Below are 22,102 nucleotides of genomic sequence, written 5' to 3' on the forward strand. Positions count from 1 at the left end.
TTGATATCAGGGTCGGATTCCGATTCTAGAAGTTGGAATAGGTCCATAATGTCGAATATGACTTGTGTGCAAAATTTGAGATCAACCGGACGTGACTTGACAGGTTTCGGCGTCGGTTGTAGAAGTTTGAAGTTTTAAAGTTCATTAAATTTGAATTGGAGTGTGATTCTTGTTTTTATTATTGTTTGATATGATTTGAAGGCTTGACTAAGTTCGTATGATGTTTAAGGATTTGTAGGTATATTTGGTTAAGGTCCCAGGGGCCTCGGGTGTATTTCGGATCATTTTGGACTTGTGAGAATTCCTAAACTTTTCCAACTTTTGGTATCATCGCACCTACGGTGAAGTTGGCCGTAGGTGCGGACACACACGTGCAGAAAAAAGCTCGCAAATTCTGCCTTGGTCTAGGTAGCCAGCGGTCGCAGGTGCGACATAAGGACCGTAGAAGCGGAGCTGCTCCTGCGGAGGGATGATTGCAGAAGTGGAAGGAGAACTGGGTGAGGAATTCGTAGAAGTGGACATTTGTCCGCAGGTGCGGCCATTTGATCGCAGAAGCGGACCCAGTTGTGTTAAGTCAAGTCCACACCTCCGATGGAATTTTCGCAGATGCGACATTGCAGGAGCGACTAGGTGTCCGGAGGTGCAAGATCACTGGGCAGAAAACGCGAAATTAAGAGGGTTTGATCTCATTTTCACTTTGGGACTTTAAGAGCTCGGATTTAGGTGATAATTTGAAGGATTTTCAGTGGAAGCTATTGGGTAATGATTCTTAAGTCATTTATGGTTATATCCCACTAATTTATTGCTCATTTCATCTTTTAATTAAGGTTTTGGGTTAAGAAAATTGGGGAAAAAGTGGAAAAGTCCTTCAACCAAATTTTTGGGTTTTAATTGAGATTTTAGTATCGGAATTGAATAATTTTGGTACGAGTGAACTCGTGGTTTCGTGGGTATTCGTATTTTGTAACTTTTACCCGATTTTGAGACGTGAACCCGGGTCGACCTTTTTGGGCGAATTTCTAATTTCTCGCTAATGTCTTGATTTCATTAATTAGATTAGTTTCTTATAGTTATATTTATGGCATGTAATTGCTTTTGGCTAGATTTGGGCCATTCAGAATTGAAAAGTCGTGAAAAAGGCATTCATACTGATTGACTGAGCTTGGTTCGAGGTAACTGTCTTGCCTAATCTTGCGTGGGGGAAATCCCCTTAGGATTTGATACTATTGTGATACTTCTTGATATGTGAGCACCGTGTACACAAGGTGACGAGTGCATATATGAGCTAATTATTGTAAAATCCGATTTTACTGGATAGTAACCTGTTACATCTTAATTGAGTTATACCAGCATGTGTAGTTACCCTGTTTAGCCTAATATCACATGTCTACGAGTCATAAATTCCTATTTGAAATCTGTGCAGCATGCTTAGTTGAATTTTTATTTTTCCTTGATTTGTATCAGTCTTAAACTGCAGAGTTTTTGCTGTTAATTGTTGTTTCCATCGGTTTCGAGCTGTGTGTTTACTTTGGGACTACGAGGCGGTACCTCGGGAGATCCCCCTGCACATTTACTTTTGGGACTATGAGGCGGTACCTCGAAAGATCCCCTTGCATATTTACTTTTGGGACTACGAGACGGTATCTCAGGTGATCCCCTATTGAGCATTTCCTTTTCGGATAACGACACGGTATCTTAGGAGCGCCCCTATTGTTTATCTCTATGTGTTGTGTTGTTACTTTCTGTAGAATTCTCCTTGTTAGATTCTCAGTCTTTTCACATTATTATATCTTCTGTCTTACTTATTATATACCAGTAGGGCCCTGATCTGACCTCGTCACTACTCTACCGCGGTTAGGCGTGGCACTTACTGGGTACCATTGTGGTGTACTCATGCTACTCTTTTACACATATTTTGTGTGCAGATCCAGGTACCTCCTACCAGCCCCGCTATTAGTTGCGTACTTGCTGCTGCTCCGGAGACTTCAAGGTATATCTGCCAGCGTCCGCAGACCTCGGAGTCCCCCTCTATCCCTTTTATGTTGTTCCTCTTTTATTTCTTCTAGTTACTGATGTATAAAAATAGTTAGAAAAATTCTTAGAACTTGTGACTTATGACTACCGGGTATTGGGGATATTGTTTATACTCGAGTGCTGGTTTACTTGTACATGCCGATCGACATTATCCATTATATAGTTATCTGTTGAAGTTTAGTTGTTGATTTTGTCTGTATTTTCGATTATTCCACAATTGTTAGGCTTGCCTAGTTGCAGAGACTAGGTGCCATCACGATATTTTACATAGGGAGAATTGAGTCGTGACACCAGTCTAGTCGGAACAAGTTGAAATATTTGCGCCACACAGGGATTGTGGGCGGTAGCGGTGTAAGTTCAACAAAGACTTCAATCTTTCCTGCCCTGCCTAGCAAAATTCTCTGTTTTTGGGCATTTCATTATGCATAAACCCGCACCGCTCTGCCTCACAAACTTTTTTATTTTTCATTTGTAGTGAGTAACTTTTCTTTGTTAGAAATTAGTTTTACTATATTCCAACTTTAAACTTAACTGATTATGTTTTTCATTAAAATAATTTTCCAGCGATTAATTATTGTTTTGTGTAGGGGTGTCAAATAGGCGGGTTGGGTCAATTTTGGTTGGGTTAAAACGGGATAATTGACCCGTCCAAAAGTTACTTGGGCTAAGATGGGTTAGGTAAAGATGGGCTAAAATTTGGGTCATAGCCCAACGTGCCCAATTTTTTTCAATCTTTAGTTAAGATGTGTTGTTTTCTTATGAATTGTAAAATTACTAAATAAGGCTTTTATTCTTTTGTTATGGTCATATGTAACATATCAAACAAAAAATAAATTTATTTTTAATATATTTTGGCAAAGTTACTCATGGATCAATTAGGCTAAAAATCAACCCAACTTTAAAAGGATTGAGATGGGTTTAGTTCAATAAATGGGCGGGTCAATAACCTAACCTTAAATGCGCACATTTGCATCTATACCCGCTTTTTGGGTCACATTTTAACTTGTGCCCGCTTTGCAAAAACAATTGCAAATGTACCCACTTTTTCGCGTAACTTCATCATACGGGGCTGAAATAGCAAAGGCAATCACGCAAAACTTCAGCATTCTAGTAGACGGGACTGAAGTGTGCTTAAATTTTTGTTTTGTAACTCGCGAACTTCAGCTCTAGAGCTGATGTTTTTGTTTTTGTAACTGGGGAACTTCAGCTCTAGAGCTGAAGTTTTTGTGTTGTAACTAGCGAACTTGAGCTCTAGAGCTGAAGAATATGTTTTGTAACTGTCGAACTTCAGCTCTAGAGCTGAAGTTTTTATTTTTGTAACTCGGGAACTTCAGCTCTAGAGCTGAAGTTTTTGTTTTGTAACTAGCGAACTTTAGCTTCAGAGCTGAAGTGTTTGTTTTGTAACTGTCGAACTTCAGCTCCAGTAGGTGATCAGCTGTTGAAAAGGTACTGTAAATGATAAAGTGATACCAAACTTATATCACACGCGTCAATGAAACCGTAGACAGAATCTGGTACCTTCTTAACCCTCTTGGATTCAGTTGGTCATTGTGTACCTGCTAGACATACAGTATGAGGCTCAAATCTTCTTGCTTCGTTTCAGGTGGTCTTTTAAAGGACATACAGTAATCAAATTCATATCCCAAGACTTGGATCAGTTAGAGGTCAAATAGTATCGCATATCATCTTGAAAATTTTAATTATTAGAATAAAATGTCGATTTAAATTTATAATCAAAGGAAGATAAATGAGGGCGGATATAACTTTAAGGAGGAGAAATGAGACTGAAATTATTTAAAAATTAGGTACAAATTAAAAAAATTTAAGAAAATGGATATAAGTTAAATGTGGGCGATCAAATAAGGCGCCCTGCAATTTTTACAACCTTAAACAAATTGGATCGGCCATTTGGGCTTGGTCCAAATTTCACGGCCTTAGTTTTGTGTATGATCGATTTGAGGGGAAACGATATTACTAGTTGGTTTGACTTACTGAATAACATACACACTGCCGTGTGCTACCCATGCATGCGCCACTTGGAAATGGCAGACTGGTGACAATTATTTGAACCATATTGACTGTATAAAGTATCAACATAATATATGAAGTTTAATCTTCAGCTTTCATCACTTGGTTATCACCGAAAATGCTCATTTTCTCTCCATGTACGTAGATTTTCAGGAAGATCTTTATATACCAAAGTGTTGTTTCAGAATGTGACTTTAGTTACACAATGAGACAAACTTTGACTTGTCAAGATATAATTGTTGACGCAGAAAGGGCAGGAAGCAAGTCGTTGAGATAGATATGAGATATAGCTCATGATAAGATAAGAATTGAAAATTTTAAAAAAAAAATCTGCAAGTTGAAGAGCAATGATGACAAAAGGGTATGGCTTGTTGGTTGTCATTTAATACCCACACGTCCCTATTGTTAATAATTGGCTTCTGCTCTTACGTATCAGCAACTGCTTTTTCAACTTCTTTGAAAGCTCTGTGTCTATTTCTGCATATAATCTCTCTCTTCTTTTATACGGAAGAAAGAGAGACTTGATAAATACTCAACAATATTGGCACATGAAACACCATATATTCATAAATTTGTACTACTACGCATATATTATTATAGTAGTAGAGAAAAATAAGGCCCTTATTTGGTACGCATTATGATCCAACAAAAAAATCAAGACTTGGCTTCTTCCTTGCCTGCTCTTCCACGATTAGATCGACTTGATCGTCTGGTAAGTTGATCTTTCTTCCTCCACTAGATATCAAATTAAGGTAGTTTTCAGCTACGTACGAAGTTTAAGAAAGAAATAATTTTTATTTTAAATTGTGATTTTTAATAATGTTACTAACATTTATTTAGCCATAAAAACTTGTCATTAAGGGTAAAATAACTTTCGGTAACTAACTGTGAAATTGTGGAGATGTAGCTGCAGCTTCTGGAAGAGAAACATGGCCTTTCAGGAAGACATTCTCCCTATAAGAAAGAGGAAGTACAATTAGAGGATCAGTGCAAGACTCTGACTCTATCCTCTGCTCTGGAACAAGTTCATCACAAAGGCACACTCATGGAGCGACTTTCCGTCGTTGAGACTCGACTTTTGCAGGTTTAACAAAGATTTAGTAATATATACTGGTAGTAATGAATTTTTACACTATCAATTAATTCAACATATTGTCTAGCATATTACTTGCCTTATTGTTCATGTTATTGGTTCCATTTGTTTTTTGGACAATTACTTGTAGTTATCTTTTATATGACGATATTGTCAAAGTATTTTGCACGTATATAAAAGTTTGTAAAGAAGTAGTTTAAGTTCTATGCAATCATAATGTAAAAAATACAGTATTTGGTTTTCTATTGCAGTTAAGCCAGATAAGCCTATATATGGATGAAGGGAAATTGTCAAGGTCGAGCTCATCAACAGGTGTACTTTCTTCTTCTGAGAAGTCAGGGCATACTTCAGTTACCTCTACAGTGCTTACAGGTCAGGACGAGGACGAAAAAGCAAATCTCCATGAGAAGATCAAAAACTCCCTTGCAGTTGCAGTTGAGGTAAAAAAAATGATATGCTACATCTAGCAAGTTATCGCACGTTTCATGAAAGTTAATACGCGTAATATAAGCTTGTTATCTATGTGTCAATTAACGATTTTTTAGTCCATCACTTCTTAATGATTATTTTGTAATTGGTGTGTCTTATAGAATATACATGCTACTGGTAGAATTTATCCTGTTTAATTAATAAGACTACCACGAGATAACCGTAGAAGTGTTGTGTATAAATAGTTAATTTTCTAAGCTATCATATTATCTGTAGGATTTAAGTTAATAGTATACGCTAATAGTGCAAAAACATTTTACGCTATTATTGCAAATTAACTGGTTAAAGCAAGTTTTCACTCTCTTTTCAAGTTACGACATCAAACATGCATGATATGAAGATTATTAATTTGTTGTTGTAGGTCAATTTACATGATAGTGTAAATAAATTAACTCTTGTTTGAAATTATTGCTATGCAGGAAAAATGCTTGTCAATTGAAGGATATTTGACAGAAAAGACAGAACAAAGTACTAACATGAGTAGGATTAAGAGAAGGAAATCCCACAGAAAATGGCCTGGCTGGCTCCGACTACTGGGATGTTGAACCGTGAGATGTGAAATGTTTAGAACTTTTGTTTATCTTAATTAATCTTAAGCATGTTGGTTTCCAGGATCACCCTTTTGTCGTTTGTATCTCTTTTCAAGTACTTTGGGAAATTACAAGAGTGGATTTGGTCACTCACAAAGTTTAAATGTGTAACTGTAAATTCGGTACAAGTTCAAGGTGAATTATGTATAATCAACCTAACACATTATAGATGTCTAGCTCCATTGCAAGATGTTGACGTGTAGGGATGTAATTTTTATCTTGTCTGATGGAATGTCTCCTGGGTAGCTTCACTTTCAATAAATTAAAAAAATATATTCAATCAGAGACCAATTTAGAATTTAAAATAAAATAGTCGGCATAAAAACTCAATAAATTAAACTCCACATTTATGTGTACATGGTAATTAATCCGCCTCTAATTATACAATGTATGCACATGCAAACTAATGTGTATATGGTACACTCGCCTCTGTCTATATATCCAAGTCTGGAATGTTATCCCAAAAGTTGATAAACACATCTTCATCCCACGTCAATGCATCAAGATTAGGAATAGGTCCTGGAATCACGTATTCTGAAATTGGTTTACAGTAATAAATTTTTGGCTTTTCCACACCATTCGATTTATCTTTTCCAAGGGTGGCTCAAGGGGGAGGCTAGTAAATTAGGCCCCCTAAATTTTGGGGCCCACAAAATATTTTTAGTTGTGGATTTACGATCTTATTTTCTCTTAGGTAGTTTATAGAAAAAAGAAAAAAATACAAAATCCTTATAAAAAAAAAGAAAGAAAGAAACACTATCTATTTTTTAACAATAAAAATATTTTAGGACTCTGAATTAAGATAATCATATCTTGATATTGATAAACAATATTTATTACAATAAGATCCAAGGTAACAAATTGTAAATAAATGGCTAACATCTTATTAACTTGAATTTCCTTACCAATGTGAATATTAATATTATATTTTATAAGATAACTATATAACAGACAAAAAAAGGAAGAAAAAAAAGAAACCAATGTAATATTAATACTATATTTTGCAAGATAACTATACTATAGGAAAAAAAATAAAAATTAAGGCCATTTTTTAAAATTTGGTTTAGGCCACGAGTTTTATTGAGACGCCTTAGCTCTTTTCTCTTTGCAGTAGTATCCTTTTGTAGTAAATCCGAGTAGTTGATGGATTAAACTTTTGATCCTTCTTCACAACGTTTTTATGGTTGTTTTTGTGCTAGATTTCCTAGGAATATCTGTAGGAGAAAACCCTAAATGTCCAGTAATAGTTCCATCTTTATTTTTGAGCACTTTACAAGGTTTCCCACGACATTTTTGACACTTCATCATAAATAACTAATCAGAGTATTAGAACTTCTCTCTTGGTCAAATAACAAATTTTTAAGTATGAATATTTTAAGTAAGTGGTTTTGGAACTCTTTTTATAAACATAATAATCCTAATTTAAGATGGAAAAAGGTTTGACGTTTACTTAGTTTAGAAGCCGGAATCGTTTTGACTTAGGAAACTACAAAAAATCTATCAATTTGGGGCAGTTTTATTGTGGAGGTTCCGGAAATCGTCACAATAAAATGCAATTTACGGAGATTTCAAAATCCTACGCAATAGATAATCCTTGAAGTTCTTTCCTATCTAGGACCCGCATATGTTTTAGTTTCCCTACTTATTTTCTTTTTCTCGGTTTTCCTCTCATTCTTCCACTGAAAAAAGAAGACCCAAAACCTAAGGTCTTCACCCTAGCCGTAACCACTCTTATTCTGACTCCCCTTTCTCTTCTACACTATTATTTCTCTCTTATTTCAGGTTTCCTTGTCAATGATCCATCGGACGGTGGAAACTTTGAGTGCTTAATTTTTTCTCCCCGTGAACTTAGGTACAAATTTGTTGTAAGTGCTTAATTTCTTATCCCCTTGCTGGATAACTCTTCTTAAGTATTAAATTATCTTGTTTATATTTGACAATATTTTCTGATTAGGTAACATTATATTTTAGTTGTCTTTGAAACTGGGTAGATCTGTTTTCATTTCTTTTTGAGATATGAAAAGACAAGGGATTTAATTTTATATTATCCTTTATGTTTGACACTATAAGTGCAAATTGACTCATCTATGAGCAAGTTTACAACTTTGCTGGTTTTCTTGCGCATGTCCTCCCCTTGTTAGAAATTAAACCTGCAATTTGCTATCTATGGCTTACTTGGATTATTAACGGAATCACTTTGGTTTGTGCCTGAAGTTAGAAGGAAACTTATTGTATGTGATTAAGCATTAGTTTGTCTCTGATATGGATAAACCAAGACGATTAAGTCCCCTCTTGTTTCTAGTTTTGGCCCTAAGATTCTTTGATTAACCTTGTTTGCTTTTACTGAAGCAAGAGTAACGCTTAGCTCTCTAATGACGATACTGACAATTAGTTGTGAATGGATTCAAACAACATTATTGTGTCTTTCTCTTCTTGTAACAAAATCCTAATTCTACACAAGTATTCAATCCATCGACAACCTTTGTTATCTGTCATTCTTTTCTTAGTTAGACATAAATTCTTTCCTGATGCAAGATATACATTGGCATGATGACTATTCATTTATTCTTATAAGACCTCAATAACTTTATCAGTAATCAGCATCTTCTTGAATGTTTTGTGAGTCATTGTTTTGTAGTACATTACTTTTCCATAGTTAAGGAATTAAGTAATGGATAAGGAATGATGTTATAATTTCAGTTGCCAAAATATTTACTGGAATGTAGTTTTGTTAATTTTAATTAACTAGTACTCCTATTAACTTCTTTGAGGTCAATGTATCCTTAGTTGTCATATACCATCTTCAGGATGCTTTGATTGCAACATTTGGTGATTTCTTTAGTAACCTCGTTTTGTGCATTACCTCAATATATATCATTGATGCATGATTACAGTATCTTGTTAGTTATAAGTACCCATTTTAATTTTTTTTGTTTCTGTTGTATTCATCATTACTGTATTATTATTTGATACGGGATCATGTGGATAGTGAAGCAGAAAGAGAGAATATTTAAGGTTACTATAAAGACAAGCATGAGAGGTCAGTTATTATCATGAGACCCGATGCCAAGTTTACTTCCATATTTTTTGGGTAAAAAGACTTGTATTTTGCAATTTTACTGTTGTATTGGGAATGAGCTTTAACAAGGAATCATGGAATTCATTTCTCTAGTTGCTGAATGCATTGTCTCTGATTCTCTATTTAGTGAATACTCTCATTGTTGAAAATCTTTATTGACTCGTGACTTTGAAAGTGCATGACTGTTCATTAATATAATCTCAAATGAGGAGGAATGTAGCCCCTATAGTTGATGTGGATTTGCTGTAATTTCATTAAGTAAACTTTGCATCACATTTATTTTTCTCCAATAGTAGTTCTTATTTTAATTGTTGAAAGGTTCGATTCTGTTTATGTGTTTTCTCCTTTTGTGTTTTGCTTCTCTTCTATATCACCCTTTCCCAATTATAATGGTTGTATACCCTAAAAATTGAGTAACAATTAAATTTGTAATGTGGTTTTAAGGATATGTGATTTTACTTAATACCAACTAATTAATCTAGAGATAAGTGATGAAATTGACAAGAATGTAAAACAAACCGATGTTTGAACAACGTCCTCAAACTAATGGACCCTTGAGAATAGTAATTCAAGAACAGTTAAGAAAAATAAATTGACGAACAATAAAGATGAATTATATTGCCTTAATTTGTGTGAATGTAAGATGTTTACAAATGATGGGGACCCCTCTTTATATACTAGGGGAATCCTAATTATAGTACAATATTAATAAGGAAGTAAATCCCATGATTGATAGAAATAACCACCCTTGATTTGATCTATTCCGAGAATTTCGCGGTGATCTTCGACCAGTTACGGATATCACGCCTTTCCGTTATTACACTTCACTCGAAGTCGGTCATACTTAGTCTCGATTACTGCTGGCCTCGGTCTCGGCTGACACTTTGATTCTTGGACTCGACACCTTATCTTCGTGTTGTAGCCCGATCCATTACGAGGGTAACCCTCGATGTGATCTTCTGGTCTCGATTAAATAGCATAATCGGGAAAGACCGATTTTAACCGCATACAGATAGTCCCATCATTTCTTAGAATGTAATGAGGAGAAAAGAAATGAGTCTTCGATTACCATGACGTCATCCTTGTGACGTAGGAGATGGAAGAGACTGAAGCGTCATGTTGGTACAGTTCCCAAAACCATTATTGAATGTGAGTTGGTGGTCGGCCATTAGCAACTTTGAACCGTCGCCGTGAAACCCATAAATAGATCCCTTTTCCATTTTTCGACTTTTACCTTCAATTTCTTCCGATATATTCTCCAATATTTCTTTGCATTTCCCAAGTTCTTCTTCTATAAATTTTCTAATCTCTTCTTAATACTCCAAATCTCCCATTATCGGTTATTACCTGTTCTAGAAAAATGGCTAAGACTTTCAAAACTGTCCCTCATAAAGAAAATGCCTCTTTATCAAAACCCGCCGGCATTGCCGCTGCGGCGGAATAACCTCTTACTGACTTTATTTCAATGAAGTATGTGATTGCCTCCGATTTTAAGGTAGAAAACACGCCCTCGACACTGGGGTGGTGTGATCCCATGTTGAAGTACATATGTACAATTACTGAGCACCTCCTCGAGAAGGTAAAAGAGAAGTGCAACTGGGTCGGCAAAGATGATGTAGTCCCTAGCCCTGAAAAATCCATCACTACTTACAAGGAGGGATATTTCACTGTCTACACCTACCCCTTCATAGTAAGACCCTTGGACCATATCATTGTTGCCTTCTGCAAGAGGTATAACGTCACTTTGGGCCAGATCCATCCATCATTTTGGAGGATCGTTCCCCTTCTCCGATTCTTCGTAAGTAAGATCGAGGGACATCCTTTTACCCTCGATCATCTCATGCACCTCTACGCCCCTCGGCTTTATCAAAGAGGCATGATCAAGCTCTATCGTAGAGCTACCAAACTCCCATTCTCAAGTATAGATGAGACTCAAGACCAAGGTTGGATGGGCAGGTTCGTGCGAATAAGGACCTCGGACTTGATCAAAGCCGGAGATATGCCATTCCTCGAGAGGTGGAACATGGAACGTAAGTATTTGCTTGGCCTTTCGAGTACTTATCATTGTTGTTCCCGCTTTCTTCTCTTCCCCTCATTTAATATTTTTATGTTGCAGCCAAGAATGTTGTGCCGGAAGTGATCCCCGACCTGAGGCAATGGGTCGAGGGGTTGGTGTCTCAAAAAGTCTACTCTGAGCGCGCCTGGATGGAGTTGTTGAGAGGTTGATGGGAGGCTCGAAACCATGGTAATTTTTTCTTTGCAACGTTTCCATTCGTGCTGTATTTTTTTATTTATTAATTTTTCTCATTTTGCAGGTCTTGGGAAGGATGTGCTTATGAGGCTCACTTCTGCTGAAGAAATGGCGCTACTTTCTGCGTCTACCCCGAAGCAGGGCAAGGAGATGAAAAGAAAAGAGGCTCCGAGCTCCTCAAGCCCGGAGAAGAAAAAACCAGCTAGAAGGCCCCGCAAACTAAAGGGGGAGGTCATCCCCTTGACTCTGGAGTCAGTTCACCAGTTAGCGTATGAGACCAAAGACGAAGATGAAGAAGAAGGCTCTGGTTTGGTGCATCGTGTGCGGGACGACATCGAGGTTCAAAGAACCACTAAACTGAACAGGCAAGTGTCGAAGCCACTTTTCCCTGGCCTACTGAGTCAACGAGAGTTGAGGATGCCTCACATCAAGATAGAGAGGCCATCGAGGAGCCAATTGAGATTGGGGAAGAAATCAAGCTCGAGGTTTCAAAAATGTAGGTGATGCCTCCAAAGGTCCCTTTGGGGCAATAGTAGCCGGGGATTCCTCCTCTTTCCCTCCAATGCCAGATTCAATGATTTGTGATGTCCATGATGCGGAGACTTGTCTCGGAGAGGGGGCCCACTGTGAGGAAGACTTTTTGCATGGCTATTTTGCCGACCTACAAGAGGTCACTGATTTGGGCGATTTGGTCGTACCAAAGAAAAGCTCGAATGAGGCTTCTTCGAGCTGTATATTGACCACTCAGTTCCCAGCTACTAGCGTCAATCAAGACCAGAAACAACCCCTTATCATCTTGATCCCGGAGGATACACAAGTTTTTTCTGCCCCCGTAGGGTTAGCAAGATACCTTTGATGTCTGGTCACTGAGGAGGACCAAGGCAAAATGGACGCAGTGGATGTTGCGTGCTTGTTTAATGAGGCCCAGCATGCCCTGAATCGGGTAAGTCTAAGGGTCATTGTCTTTACATGATTTTTGTCTCGTAAATATTCCTAACATTACTTCTTTTCTTGTAGACTTCAGTGTTGCATCACGAGGCCTTTCTTTGAACCTGAGAGGAACGCAAGGTCGAGGTTCAAAGCCTTACTAAGAAGTGCAACACTTATAAAATTCTCAGTGAGAAGCTTCAGGTGGACCTGTTGGAGGCCCGGAATGCACATGAAGAGATGGCTGAGCAGGTATTCCGAATTCTTCATGATAGTGAGGATGAATTGGAAATAATGACTAACAAACCCATTTTGCAGGCTCGACAAAGGCTCGAATAGATCAAAGGCTTTCAGGGGCAAATAGACGAAGTGCGAGTTGAGGCCGAGTGGTTTAAGGGGTGTATGGACATCCTAGCTGCACAAAAGGAGACTGCTCAGGCAGATCTAGATTCTACCAAGTCGCATCTTCGTCAAGCAAAGGACAAAGTCTCGTCCCAAGGGAAGAAAGCTGAGGAACTCAAAGCCAACCTAGCCAAGTTGGCCGAGGAACTTGATGTCTCCAGATCCGAGGTGGCTGCGGCCAATAATAAGGCCCAGGTTATCGCAGATCAATACAAAGCTGATGGTAAGGCCACCCTCGATCAGGCTAAGAGCATGGTTAATCATTCGAAGTGGAAGGCTCGAAGGGAGGTTCTTGAAGACATCCTAGTTTAGTGTCGACATATCCACTGAGCTTGAGATTGCTAAGGCTGAGGAAGCAACGGATCGGAAGTTAGCGTACCCTGGTTAGGATTTCGAGGACGTAAACAGATCTGGTGGAGAAGATTCTTAGGGTGAAGGAACTGCCTTCGAAGAAAGCTAGGCCCTTAGGAGTAGTAGTATTTCTTTTAAGGCTACCCCTGGCCTTTGTATAAAGTTTTAGATTGGACCAATAGTGCTTGTAAGACAATTTTTGGTATAAAAATTTCCCTTATTTCATTTTGAGTTGCTTTATTTCAATTTTTTCCTCATACAAATTTTGTTTCGACCATGTCTTGGAAATTTTTAAAAGTGTGAGGCTTGGGTAGTTTGATCGAAATCGGACTAGTATCGTCTCTATAATCGAGTGAGTGATTGCTCGAACTTGGAGTAGAAAAATTCCTTAGGTTTCGGTTGAACGAGGGTGGATTCTCGAACCCAAAAATATAGTCGTCCTTAGGCTCTTTGCATTAGGCCGATATGGCCTCCAAAGAGTGGTTTCTTGCCCTTTCAGCTTAAAATTTTTAATCATATAAGAATATATTATGCATTAGCACGAGGTAACTCTATACCCATCAGGATTCTCAAGGTTTAGAGTTATCGAAAAACTTTGTTATACCTTAGCATAATTTTGTTCGATAGTTAGAACAATTTGGTATCCCTTAAGGTTTTTGAGTGTGTATGTTATCGAAACCCTTTGTAAATTTGCCAAGGGTAGCCCTTTTTTAACCGGTTTTATGAGCATATTTGAAGGCCTATTTGATTACATAATTCGGACGTCTCGTAACCCTGTTAGTTTGTCCGTAGCCTTAAACTTGAGATTTTCCCTTTGGGCTTGTTTCTCAACAGTACTTCAAACTTGTTCAAAGTACCAATCCCCGAGTGGGATGGTCGTGGCCTGTAAGATCGAGAGTTGCCTTTATAAGGTCTTATGATTTCAAAGTTTTGTAATTTGAGAAGGTCGATTTTTGGACTGCATTCCCCGAGTACGGAGTTAATTGCTCAAGCTTTAGTTGTTATTGGCTCTTGAGCCATTTTTTCGCAAAATATCGTAAGTGCAAAATTGGAAAGTAGAAATTTCACTAAGGCATGGAATATCTGAAAAGGAAAAAGTACTTCTTTCAATAGATCATTCATGCATACATATTTTGTCATTAGGGCTTGGACAGTCTACATGGGAACAGTTCGTTTGACCATTTTGCCCTTTACAAATTTTCTATCGAGATCCTGTTGACATGAAGTATCTTCCTTGAAAGCATAACATCCGAGGGTGATGCCCCCAGTATTCAAGGTTGATTGCAAAGAAGCCTCAGATACTATTAAATTGACCCCAAGTAGCACATATAATTGTTGCCTCATTAAAAACCTCGCTAGAAAAACCCATTTGGGATAAAAACCGATCTAAGGGAAAAAGAGTGCAACACGTGCTTTAAAACCTAAGGTCTTCATACTGAAGAGCTTCTCGACGTCTTCATTTGAACACATGTGATAAGTTAGTATAAAATATAAACGAAAAGGGAGAAATTCATACCTTAGCAATAATATCATTTGAGAAGTGATATGTTCCAATTGTTTGGAAATTGTTCGCCCTCCACTGTGCTAAGTTTGTAAGATCCCTTTCCGATGACATCGAGGACCTGATATGGACCTTCCCAATTTGGGCTGAGTATTCCTTCATTTGGGTCTCGAGTATTGAGGGTGACTTTCCTTAGAACTAAGCCCCCTATTTTGAAGTGTCGAAGAATGGCTCTTCGATTACAACATCTTTCAATTCGCTATTTCTGGGCGGCCATTCGAACGATGGCGGCTTCCCATTTTTCGTCTAACAATTCGAGGCGTGTGGTCATAGCCTCATGATTTGATTCTTTTGTTGTGTGTCGAAACCTGACGCTAGATTCCCCGACTTCGACCAGGATCAAAGCTTTGTCCGATATGCCTAAAGGACTTAGGGCAAAATTTCTTTCCTTTTCCCCTTTGCATCGTTCAACCTTTTCTTTAGGTTTTGAATTATGGTCTTATTCGTTGATTTGGCTTGTCCGTTCTGTCGCGCCCCCTTTTTCCCTCCGCGGAGAGGAGTCCATGTTTTGACATTCATGGGGGTGATGACTCATTTCCTTTTGGGAATTGGGTATTGCGTTTTGAAGAGTCGCCACCTAATAATTTTTAAGGTGCGTTAGGGCACCTACAAGGTTTATCTACAACTATGTTTGATAACCAGAGATAGGGTAAGGGCTTGAAATTATCCTAAGGGGAAGGTGTTAGGCACCCCTCAGGATCCACTACTGTGGTTCCCGGCCAGACAATTTTTGTGAATTTGTGCAATTAGCAAGTAGGGGTCAAATAATAGGGGATATAAGTACACGAGTGTTTGAAAGCGACTAATGAAAGCAAGGTTTTGAAAAGAGTTACAATCTAAGCATGCTTATGAATGTAAAGGGGTGTCCTAGGTTTATTTGTAATATGGATCACATCAATGCAATACCCGGTATGACACTCCTCAAAAGAGGGGATACACGTGGTATTAGCGCACCGATCATCATATCCATATCTATCCTTTCCCACCCCGTAAAGGTAAGTAAAGTGAGAGTTGGTCTCGACCTCTATTGCATGTTGTTACCCTTCCCATTCCTGTCAGTCCCGAAGGAATTTAGGACTCCTATTCCTATAAGAAGGAGGTTCTAGGCAGACCCTTAGGTTAAAAGGCAAAAATACTAAAATGACATACAAAAACATATAAGACTGCACTTAGAAGTGGGAACATATAAGCAACTAGAAGGCTCATGTATACCTCCGCAAATAGTACACATAGACAGCATGACTTATACACAATTAAGGTCTAAATTTAAAATCCTAAAGCAGGGCGTTTAAGTGGTAACATCAGAACTAGATTTATTACATGACTCAGAAAAGAAGTTCGAATCAGGTTTGCCTACTGATTTTAACAGTTGATAATTAAATAAAGGCAATTCCAATTTTATTTAAGTTATTAACTAAGGCTTGCCTAGGCGCAAAGCGAGATGCAATAATTGTTCCAAGCCATTAAGACAGTTTGTAGATTATTTTTATTATCTAAAACATGTTGTTCTAGTTGTAGATATTGTTGTCGATTTTATTCAAAGAACACCACAATATGAAAATTATTACTTTACTATCCTTTTCATGAATTAGTAGTTAACTAGGCATTTTTTTAAACAAGATGCAAACATGCTCCTAGAACATGGTATCTAATATGCACAAGCAAATTGCAAGATTGTCGAAACACATAATCCCTAGGGCATGATTCTAAATGTACACAAGAGTTGCAGAATTTTTGAAATAACAGCTTTTTATACTAGTGTTGTTATTGCCCTAGGAGCAAGATTTCTAAGTGATAGACATAAAGCATGGACTAATAAATGAAGTGCTGAAGCAAGAAACATAGGTCCTAAGAACATGTTTTTCTAATGCATGTATGAATCTTAAACATGGTTTCTAGTGCACAATTAGGAATAAAACCTATTAACATGTTTTCTACCCTTTAACAACTATAGCATACATATTTAACCACCCCAATGCTTGTTTACAAATTATTACAAACCATGTGATAGGATTACATAAGAAATTAAAAATAAGAAGTTACAACTATAGGAAGCCTGATTCTGACTTCCTCTCTGGGTTATGTAATAAACCAAATTAAATTCTGATATTGTTCTAAAGCCTTTCTCATATCTGGGTATGTCAGAGTTTCCTAAGGACCTCAAGGGATCTCGGGGAGTGCTCACACCCAGATTGCATAACCAAGAGTAAGTGCAGTATGGAAGGGCCAGCTCTTATTTGTCTAGGTTCAAAGGGAGCTCAAGGGTCCCAAAGCAAGGCTCACACAAGAGGGGCACAACCTAATAATCTAAGAGTGCATGTGAGAGTGCTTGAAACAGTTTTGAAAATAGCATGTTTGAAACAAGTTTGTAGAACAGCAGAAGAGTTGCTTAGTGAAAACAATTTTCTAAAAGGGAAAGGGGATAGGAGCAACAACACACATATAGAACCAGTTCAGAGAGTAGTACAGCTTCAGCAATTACAAGCTGGGGAGTAAGGGTTGAGGACTAGAGGACCCAAATTAGAAACACATAAGTAATCATGAAGCAGTACATTAGGAGAAATGCTGGTTGATGGGCATGGACAGGAACAAGTAAACATGCTGATTATATTTGAACAAAAAGGAGAGCAGAATTTTAAGCATGCTGAGTAAAGCAGTAAACAAGAAATACAATTTAATAACATGGGACATTAAGTTGGTGTAGAAAGAGACAGAGATTGACAAATAAGGGAGCACATAGAGTTGAGTTTCAGTATTTAACCTAAGAACATACCAGCTGAAGAGGCAAAGTGTAGAAAAAGTAAAGCAATCAGAGTTCCACAGTCTAGCCTTGGCTTTCAGCCGGCTAGACAAAGTAGTAGTACAAGTAGTAGAGAAAGAGAAAGTTTGAGTGTCTAAGTGTGTATTCTGAATTAAAATTGTTCGTATGTTTAAAGAAGAGAGGGTACGGTATTTATAGCTTTGAAAAGAAGTAGAAAATAAGGTAACAAGTAAAGGTTTAACACAAATATAAAAATAATCATCATCAAAATCAATTAATACAAGTACTTTCCCTTAATCAAGGAGTTGCAGCTCAAACAGATACTACAGGGATAATTAAGGAAAGAGAATCAGTTTGAGGAAGATTGATTTTTACCATATAAGGGGTAGTAAAAGTATAGGGCATATAATTGAGTCTAAGTGCATAATATACTTAATTTGGGGAAAGGATTCAGCAGGGGTGAAACATCACAACAAATAAAGGAAGGGAATCAATCAACTTAAACAAACGAGTAAAATTAAGGGTTTATAAGAAAACCTTACAATTAAACAGTAACTTAAAAAAATCAAGATCAATCAAGGAGGAGTCATGATTCTGCACTTCGACTTATAAATAGAAAAGAATGAACAGGCGTATCAGACATGCATGGTCAAACATATTGACAAAAAGAAGCAAACTATTTGAACACAAACATTCAAAAGTGACATGAATAGGCTAAGGACTACTCGAAGCATGGTAATCAACAAAGTCAAGTAGTTATGGCTCACACATAGAACCATCGTGAAACCAACCTAACAGGTAAAGAAGATCAACACACATAAACAAGAAAGTCTTTAAACTCATAGTAATAAGTGAAGAAAGGTTTTTAAGAAATTAGGGATTTAACAGAGCTGAGTTGAAAGGGTAAGAACTCAGAATCAGTCAAGTTAACAAAGAAAAGGATCTAAACACAAAGAACTCAGTCGAAACAAGTATACAAAATAAACAAAGACAGTTCCAAACCTCGGATAAAACCAAAATACTTAGGGTTTTCAACACGATGAACTAGGTAGAAGAAAAACATAAACAAATCGTTTAAACATAGTAGAATCATAAGACAACACTGAAAATCAAAGGAGAGGACCTTTAAAAAGGTTAAGAAAACCTTAATTTTGAAGACGAATAGTCACTTTGAAAATTCGGAAAACCTTTGAGAAAACACCAAGAGGTTCATAACATCTAAGATATAACTGAAAGAAAATCGTAAAGTTTTTAAAGCTAGGGTTTCAGAGAACCTAGAGAAAGTGACATAACTTTGAAAAGTTACCCATCTAGCCAAAAGAGCCATGGATCTGACTCGAACGGCCATGGATGGCCGGGAAAAGACCATAGATAGAAGTTGAGCAAGGTCTAGACTAGATATCTTCGAGATCTTTCTATGAAATCACAAAACAGGCAACCAGTAGATATAGGAGATCGGTATACATCTCGAACATCCATGGGAGTCCATGGACTAAGTGAGGATAGAAGGGGATTAGGGTTGATTTGGGTGGCGGCGACTAGCGTTTGAGTGAGGTTGTAGAGAGAATTGGAGAGGAAAGGGGATTCAAGGGCGGCGGGTTGGTGGGAAATGAATTAGGTTAGGGGGTTTTTTGGGTTTAATTTGGTAAGGGGCAGCGTGGACCATTGATCTAGGAGATCAACGGTCAAGATTAGAGAGGGTAGGTGGGGATCCGATTTGGGCTTTGGTAAAAATTGGGTTATGGTCGGTTTTTAATTGGAATTGGGCTGGGGAATTGGGGTCCGATTTGGGCTATAATTGAAACCAATTTGGCTATAATTTAAATAGCCAGTTTTCACTATTTAATTTATAAAAAATAGTAAATAATTTCTGAAAAATATTTAAAAAATGATAAAATTATTTACAATACATAATTAGCAATTTAAAAATATAGGATCTAATTTTATGCACATAAATATAATTAAATCTTAAAAGGGCTAATATTGCAATTATGTGCAATTTAGCTTTAAAAATACTAAATGTAATTATAAAAATATATAAAAATTATATTAGACATATTTTGTCATAAATATAGAAATCCAATAGATGAATTATCAAAAAAAATAATTTTAGAAATAATTATTGGGATTTTATGGATAAAAAAAAGGGAAAACAATCAATTAAAAACCTTTAAAATTACTAAAATATAATAAAACCCTTGGATATGCCTATATATGCTATTTTGAAGTTATTTTGCATATTAAAAATATATAGAGAAAAATTGGGTATCAATAGTTGCCCCTCTTTACCCGGGAAGAATAGAAGAGTTTCCGAGAAATGATGGCCAATTTTGTCCGAACGAAACGGTTTGAAGAAGTTAGGCCGCACCCTGGCTTCTGAGCTGCCTACATATCCATGATTTTACAGGAATCAGGTCATATGTAGTTCAAGATCCATCGGCAGAGTATACCGATGAAGATCTTCCAAACGGACACAGTATCTAGGGCCGGGCGAGTGAGAGGTTTTATGGGAATGGTCAGATTTGATATGGCTGCGGGCACTGGAGTGAGATTGCTCCTGCTGGGAGGTAGTCGTTGGTCGCTGGTTTACCTACAAATAAGCAATACAAGTATATATTGTGCGTAAACTTAAATATGATGCAAATTCCCGTTGGACCATGAAGGTTGTCTTCGGACAATAAGGATGATGTCCTTAGACCATGATGTCCTGGGCCATGAGTCGTACGATAAAGGATTCGCACACCATGAAATGATGTTCTCGGGCTCTGAGGATGGTGCCTCTGAACCATGACACCTTTGAATAATGATATGCAAAAGATTGAAAGAGATCCTCAGGCCATGACATGGTGTTCTCGGGCTATGAAGATGGTGCCTCCGAACGATGACGCCTTTAGATGAGTTGGTGATATTTCAGCCAACAAAATAAACAATGTTTGAGATGGCGCTTAGTTTTGAAGAAAATTAGAGGAATAGGTTAGCCTCGGAAGGGAGAATGGTAGCCTTATGCAAGTTGGAAGGCAGAATAATAGCCTTATGCAATGCAGATGCAGATGGAGGTAGAGCATAACCTCAAAAGGTAGAATGGTAGCCTTATGCAAGTTGGAAGGCAGAATAGTAGCCTCATGCAATGCAGATACAGATAGAGACAATGTTTAGTCTCGGAAGGTAGAATGGTAGCCTTATGCAAGAATGTAAATGCTGATGGAGACAACGTTTAGGCTCGGAAGGCAGAATGGTAGCCTTATGCAATGCAAGAATGCAGATGGAGACAACGTTTAGTCTCAAAAAGCAAAATGGTAGCCTTATGCAAGAAATACAATAACAAATGATAGTAGAGTTTTCTTAGCTGATAGCAGATTGCGGCGTTATCATTACTGGGAGCGTTGTGACATATGAGACATTATTGGTGCGTACTGATAGAAAATGTTGGCAATTTCAACTATTTAGAGAGTCGTATTCTTAAACAATGTTTGTCCATGGGTGTATAGTATGTTTAATGATTTCGCAATCCTACTGCCTGCATCTAAAAAAATCGTGAGTTTTGTAAGGGGGAGGTTAGTTCGTATCCCCGCTAGCCTTGCTTGACTTGTTTGGTTTTGATCTGGTGATATTGTCTGTATCATTGGGGGTAGCATTGCTAAATAGAGCAGTTTCAATAATAAACATGCATGATTTTGTAAAAGTATGACATAAATGTATAGTTGAAAATATCTTTTAGATGAACCGACGATTGTGACGTGGTTTGAGACATTGTGACCTCTCCTGCTATGAAATTTTGAGGGACCTCCTCAAAATTCTGCCCCAGTTTGATGGGTTGACATTTCTGACTGTTGCTCGTGCGGCGATCGACTGAAATTACTTCGGAATTTTGAGGGTCCTCCTAAAAATTCTGCCCCAGTTTACAATTGCATGGGAAAATGAATTTTTTATTGAATTGTGACCGATCCCATAGGGCTGCCTACGTATCCCCTCTTAAACGGGAATCAGGTTAGGCGTAGTTCAATTTACATCATATAAGGAAAGCTTAAAGATTACACATAGTAGCGTTTGACTGCATCTGAATTGATCGGCTTTGGTTAGGCTTCACCGTCCATTTCTGCAAGTCTAAGGGCTTTTTCTGTTAAAACTCGCTGAACCATATATGGACCTTGCCAGTTGGGAGAGAACCTCCCCTTGGCTTCATCTTGATGCGAAAAAATTTTCTTTAACACCAGCTGCCCAGGTGTGAACTGTCTTGGCTTGACTCTTTTGTTGAAGGCTCTGGACATTATGTTCTGATAGAGTTGACCATGGAAAACTGCATTCATTCTCTTTCTGTCTATAAGGGCTAGTTGCTCATAACGACCTTTTACCCACTCTACGTCGTCAAGTTCAGCTTCTTGTATGATCCTTAGGGAAGGAATTTCTACCTCAGCGGGAATAATAGCCTCTGTACCGTAAACCAACATATAGGGGGTTTACCCGGTTTATGTGTGGACTGTGGTACGATACCACAGTAGAGCAAATGATAACTTCTCGTGCCACTGTTTATGCTTC

General features: G+C 37.7%; 1 protein-coding gene and 1 long non-coding RNA gene across 3 annotated transcripts; both read left to right on the plus strand.

Annotated features, from left to right (window-relative positions):
- Positions 1 to 4,510: 4,510 nt before the first annotated feature.
- LOC107795333 (uncharacterized) lies at positions 4,511 to 6,410 on the plus strand. 2 transcript variants are annotated; one of them, XM_016617949.2, is made up of 4 exons: positions 4,511 to 4,774; positions 4,976 to 5,146; positions 5,407 to 5,595; positions 6,064 to 6,410. In XM_016617949.2, exons 1-4 carry the CDS (start codon positions 4,700 to 4,702, stop codon positions 6,187 to 6,189), a joined length of 561 nt encoding a protein of 186 aa, XP_016473435.1. In that variant the 5' UTR covers positions 4,511 to 4,699; the 3' UTR covers positions 6,190 to 6,410. The 2 variants fall into 2 exon arrangements, with proteins under 2 accessions (XP_016473435.1, XP_016473434.1); XM_016617948.2 differs by having other exon boundaries at positions 4,516 to 4,774; positions 4,970 to 5,146.
- Positions 6,411 to 7,904: 1,494 nt separating this feature from the next.
- Positions 7,905 to 13,468, plus strand: LOC142174801 (uncharacterized). The gene is made up of 5 exons (XR_012703868.1): positions 7,905 to 11,343; positions 11,430 to 11,558; positions 11,629 to 12,507; positions 12,582 to 12,743; positions 12,810 to 13,468. It is a non-coding gene; the product is annotated as an uncharacterized LOC142174801 (long non-coding RNA).
- Positions 13,469 to 22,102: the final 8,634 nt, after the last annotated feature.

The sequence above is a fragment of the Nicotiana tabacum genome, chromosome 3, assembly GCF_000715075.1.
Source record: "Nicotiana tabacum cultivar K326 chromosome 3, ASM71507v2, whole genome shotgun sequence".
NCBI classification, from domain to species: Eukaryota; Viridiplantae; Streptophyta; class Magnoliopsida; order Solanales; family Solanaceae; genus Nicotiana; species Nicotiana tabacum.

Coding starts and splice junctions, on each gene's coding strand:
- LOC107795333 (XM_016617948.2), top strand. CDS start 4,700: ATGATCCAACAAAAAAATCAAGACTTGGCTTCTTCCTTGCCTGCTCTT. Junction 5,147..5,406: donor TTGAGACTCGACTTTTGCAG/GTTTAACAAAGA, acceptor TTTCTATTGCAG/TTAAGCCAGATAAGCCTATA. Junction 5,596..6,063: donor CCCTTGCAGTTGCAGTTGAG/GTAAAAAAAATG, acceptor ATTGCTATGCAG/GAAAAATGCTTGTCAATTGA.